Here is a 5,689-nt window from a genome sequence, read left to right on the forward strand (position 1 = left end):
TGGCTGTCAGTTGGGGGCTACTCTCAGCAACTTCAGGCTGCCTGCAGTTCTTTGCCACATGGCCCCCAGAGGCAGTTCACAACATAGATGTGAACTTTTTCTCTACAGGCCAGCAAGGAACTTCTGGAGCACTAAATCCTTTTCATGCTTCTAATCTGACTTCTGTTTCTGACTTCCAGACAGAGATTTATTGGGCTCATATGATTAGCCCTTCTGGATAATCCATTTTATGGTCAACTAATCTGGTACCTTAATTATACCTGCAAAATCCCTTCACAGCAGCACCTAGAATGGTGTTTGAATAACTGGGAGGTGTGTGTACCCCAAGGGGCTGGAGACAGGGACCATCTCAAGACCCTTCTACCATATTCCTGAAGCACCTGCAAGTTCAGTCACAGGACTGAGCAGTGATTTTTAGCGGCATTGCTAGATTTAACGTTTTACCCTTTGACTATTTCTCTACACTCCATTTATATTTGAATGACAAGTTGCAAATACCTCAAAGTCCAAGAGATATGCATTTTAGAATGATGTGTAATTATGGGTCTTTCACCTTTAAGTTTGTGCCCCTAACACCTACATAATCATTGGGTCAAGCCAAGAATTTGTCACTTAAAAAAAAAAAAAAGGCCGGGCGCGGTGGCCCATGCCTGTAATCCCAGCACTTTGGGAGGCCGAGGCGGGCGGATCACGAGGTCAGGAGATCGAGGCCATCCTGGATAACACTGTGAAACCCCGTCTCTACTAAAAAATACAAAAAACAAAATTAGCCGGGCGTGGTGGCGGGCGCCCGTAGTCCCAGCTACTCGGGAGGCTGAGGCAGGAGAATGCCGTGAACCCGAGAGGCGGAGCTTGCAGTGAGCCGAGATCATGCCACTGCACTCCAGCCTGAGCAACACAGCAAGACTCCGTCTCAAAAAAAATAAAAAGAAAAAGAAAAAGAAAAGAAAAAAATAGCAGTTTTTCAACTAAAATTGTTTACTATTGTTTAAGATTTAAGAAATGTCAGTTTGATCAATATAGTCCTGGCAATAAATCAGTTGAGGCCAAGCCTGGTTTGAGGGGGTATGTGAACATATATTTGCCCCGAACATATTTAATTAAAGAGCATGTATTTTAGGTTGTCAAATCAACTGGTTTCTTTCAGGAGCCTCCTAGCTTAGACACAGCCAGGCTGAGAAACCATTAATCAAAAGGAGCAAGGAGCAAATGCTAAGCTGTGGGTGGAGCTGAAGTACAAATCATGGTTGAGATGCTTAACTTCCAGGGCCACCAGAAACAGCTGTCTCTGCACTGGTCTCAGCCAGGTAAAACTCCAGAAACTTCAGAAACTGCTCTGCATTTGGGACACTCCAGGGCTGCCAACAACAGCTGTCCCCGCAACTGGCCTAGGGAAAAAAAAAAAAAAAGAGATCTCCCATCCCTTTCCTCTATCTTACCCAGATTCTTGAGGGTCAATCTATACATGGGTCCTTTAATATGTTCATTTTGCTCGCTGATCACACTATTCCAGACTAGTCAATGCAATACACAATAGGAACAAATGATGGTGTGATGATGTCTTGAATATCTCGAGATACCAAAGTTTATACTCACTATATACAGGTTGACCTAATGATATCTCGGGACACTGATAAAAGCCAGTGTTCACATGTATGTTCACATTTTGGTCTCTGGATCCTAAAAAATGTGTAAGTGCATTTTAAATTACTTTTTGGACTTTTTCTCTTGTCTCCTTCTTTACTATAGGTAATGATGAGACTTTATAAACTCTCTTTTCCATGCTGTAAAGGGATTCTAAACTCTATAAATCATAGTTAAGCTGGTGTTCTTACATGACTGAGTTATAATCCATTGATTCTTGATTCTTGAGCCCATTTATCCTGCTTACTCCACCTCATCTTCAACAAAAGGAAAGATACTGGGGACACTAAGTGAACTCTCTGTATTGAAGGATTAAGGCGATGTCTCGGTCTCTGATACCTGTCTGAGAACATCAGACTCATCCCTAAAACAAACTAGGATGTCTGGGTTGGCACTGGCAGAAATCAAATTTTGAAGTAGACTTCAAAAGAAAAAAAAAAAAAAACTTTTAACTACAAATGCAGATTTTCCTTTTGCTTCTTCCCACATTATAGACATGGTAGAACAATATTTTGCCCATACTTAGTTAAATTGTTCCAAGTTGGAAAGAACCAAACATAGACACTTTGGCATTATTAATGGTGAGCAGGCAGGTTTATTCAGAAAAAGCTCAGATTCATACTTGTAAAAGTCTGAAAAAAAGATTAAAATGCTATTACAACACAGTTGACCCAAATAACACAGGTTTGAACTGTGCAGGTCCACTTATCTGTGGATTTTCTTCCACCTCTACCACTGAGACAGAAAGAACAGCTCCTCCTCCTCAGACAACTCAGCGTGAAGATGAGGATGAAGACCTTTAGGATGATTCACTTCTACTTAATGAATACTGAATATATTACTTCCTTAATAACGTTTTCTTTTCTCTAGCTTACCTTCTTATAAGAATAGAGTATATAATACATACAGCACAACAAATATGTGTTAATCAACTGCTTTATGGTATCGGTAAGGCTTCCAGTCAATGGTAGACTAACTACTAACTAAGTTTTTGGGGAGTCAAGTTATATGCAGATTTTCCACTAAGCAAATGTTCAGCGCTCTTAACTCCTGTGTTGTTCAAGGGTCAACTGTATATATGTTTAAGAGTTACTGTTTACCCAGTAGATCAAGCCAAGACCAAGTTAGGTTTATGTGTTTTTGGCTTAACCTAAGAAAATGTTCAGACTAAAGCAGTCCATCAATAGAACAGACTGCCTTTTAAACCAGGGAACAACTTCTCTTTGTAGGTATTTTAGGTATATGAATGACCATAGGTGATCTGCTTTGGGTCATCTATGGTCCCTTCCAACTTAAAACTTCTATATTCATGAACACTGCATAACTGAATTGTGGATTTCATATAAATAATATCTCGTTGCCTACTTTAGGTTTGAAATGTTTTCCTTCTAAATTGCATAGATATATATATAGCACCATCCCCACCATGAACTCTGATGTAGAAAACACAAGATTCTAAAGTCATTTGTGAGGCTAAACAGACTTAGGCACTTCCATGTAATACTGCAAAAAGCAACAGCCTTAAAGGTACTACTTGCTCAACATGTCATTCCAAACACATAGACTATGATTAGCAGCTGAATTTAACAGTATCTTTCCGCTTTGAAAAACACTTCATATACCTTTACAAAGAAGCCATAGTATCTCAGGGTAGAAAAACCCAATAGGTAGGAAACATGGTCTTTTCTTAGAAATGAACTATGTAATTTTGAGTACTTATCTCAAAACCATTGCAGAAACATATCTAGTGCTTGTGGAAAAGGAATCAAATTTTTTCTTTTTTTTTTAGCTAAAGGTTTTGAATTTTTCTTGTGACATTTAAGTCTTTTATTGTATGCTGATTTTTATGATTATCTGTTTCATAATGGTTATTCTTGCCTCCATGAAAGGGAAGACTAGAACAAAAAACTGACAAGACCAAGTTCTAGCTCCATCACCAACTTACTGAATGATCCTAGGCAAATCATGTGGGCTCTTTCTTGTGTTTTAAGGTTTACCTCCAATGAAGTAACTACCTCAGACTGGCTGTGAAGCTCTCATAAGGTGATGGATTTGAAAATGCCTTGCAAAGTATGAGCAGTTCATACACAGAAAGTTTCACGTACTTCTGTATCTTGCATGATGCCTACCCATGGTTAGGGTGATAACAGTTGTTGATCCAATTATGAAAGAAAGAAAAAGAACTCTTTAAAATAGTGAAGTAAAATAGCTAATTTTCCCATGGGTTTATCATTTGCTCTATTCAAAAGTTTTAAAAATTATATTAACTATGTAACTAAACATATTTATCTTTATTATATATGATATGCAATTATATAAGACATACTATTATATATATAATGCTTAAACAATTATATTTAAATATAAATTATACTTTCCTTCCCCAGATAAGACAAAGAACCTGTTTACTTCTTTGAGGATTTATTGGTTCCTGTGAAACCTGTGAAGGTCACTAACACTCTATAGCCAGAGAATGACAACATATGATTGTCTTTTCAGTCTTGTAGTATCCACAGTAGTGATGTCTGTCCATGGACAAGTGTCTGTCCAGAACATCCATTAAACTCCATGCCTGCTCTGTGTGTCATGGGGACAGGGACAGAAGACAGATTCACTGGTGGTAGGCCCTCCCTTTGGGGTGTGCCATGACAACGACACCCCAGCTGGCAATGCCTAGAAAAAAACAACAATACCATACCTTTATGCTGCATTTTAATTTACCAAGTGTTTCACATACACACCATCTTATTTAACCCTCACAACACTTCTGGAGGAAATATTACCATTGTATCTTTCTTATAGGCAAGTGAAGCACAGAAAAAGAAAAAAAAAAATCAGGAAAAAAAAGAACATCTTGTAGGAGAATTTACCTACACAGAATCAAGAAGGTAACACAGTTAGAAACCTCAAATTCTATTCACTGACAATCGGTTTGAAAGCTAAAAAGATCATGACGTTTTACTGATGACATCTTGACGATCACAGAAAGGTGTTGTGGGCGACATTACCCAGGTGTACCAAGTAGGTGAGCTTAGAACCCACGTCTAAAGATCTGGGATTCAAGGCAAATTTCTTAAATTAAGGTCAAGTGCCCTCGCTCAGGCTTTCTCCAGGACCTGGAGAAAAAGTATCGGCTTTGAGATCTGATATACCTGGGATCAAGTGACTGTCATTTCCCGACCATGAACACAATACTCCTCGTTGCCTTGGTTTGCTCCATAGTAAAATGAGAATACTATAATCATACCTACTTCTAACAGCTATTCTGAGAATTAAAAGGACTGAGCCTAATAAGCGTTCTCAAGAAATACTGATTTAAAATTAAAAAAAAAAAAAGAAAGAAAGGCGTTCCAACAACTTCTTCTCTCACCTTGTTTGAGGTGCCCCCACCACCTGACCAGCGCCAGCACCCCGCCTCCCCGCCCACGTGGCTGCTCCCTTTCCTTCCTCTACCCCACAGATACCCAACCCGCCCAAGTGCTGTGCCCTGATGCTCACTGATGCCGATGACCATCTTCGTAACTGTCCATGGACCCGGGGGATATCCCATCTTCATGGGTTTCCGTGCCTCCCAGTAGACGTACCCGCCCGCCCCCATCAGCCCCAACCCAGAAAGCACTCGACAGCTCCAGCAAGTCTTCAACCAGTTGTGTTCTGCTGGGGAGGTCGGCGCTCCGGGTGTAGCTGGGGGCGCAGGCTTGGCGGGCGCGGCGGCGGTATCCGGAGACCCAGCGATCTTGGAGAACTCCAAAGGCTTGGACACCTGAGACCCCATGTTCTGGAACTCGGCCTCAACCTTGGGAGTCTTTGGTTCAAACCGACGTAAACGATGCACCGGAAAGCAGAGCGCCGGAAAGCAGAACGCCGGGACGCTTGCGCCGTGCGAGGAGGAAGCCTGAGGGCTGCTGGGAAATGAAGTTCCCCTCCGCCTCAGAGGGGGAAAAGGTGAAAGAATGCTGCCCTTTATTGCTGGATTTCTCTGGCAGCAACAACCTGGGATGCGCTGGAGGCCAGTTCCAACCCTCCTCCCCGCCGTCTCCCCACC

General features: G+C 41.2%; 1 protein-coding gene across 1 annotated transcript; it reads right to left on the reverse strand.

The window, feature by feature from the left end:
• Positions 1-2,219: 2,219 nt before the first annotated feature.
• Positions 2,220-5,484, reverse strand: TMEM261 (transmembrane protein 261). The gene is made up of 2 exons (XM_011969897.1): positions 5,143-5,484; positions 2,220-4,317 (listed from the first exon to the last, which is right to left on the reverse strand). Exons 1-2 carry the CDS (start codon positions 5,417-5,419, stop codon positions 4,256-4,258), a joined length of 339 nt encoding a protein of 112 aa, XP_011825287.1. The 5' UTR covers positions 5,420-5,484; the 3' UTR covers positions 2,220-4,255.
• Positions 5,485-5,689: the final 205 nt, after the last annotated feature.

Source organism: Mandrillus leucophaeus, unplaced genomic scaffold (genome assembly GCF_000951045.1).
Source record: "Mandrillus leucophaeus isolate KB7577 unplaced genomic scaffold, Mleu.le_1.0 Scaffold92, whole genome shotgun sequence".
NCBI lineage: Eukaryota > Metazoa > Chordata > Mammalia > Primates > Cercopithecidae > Mandrillus > Mandrillus leucophaeus.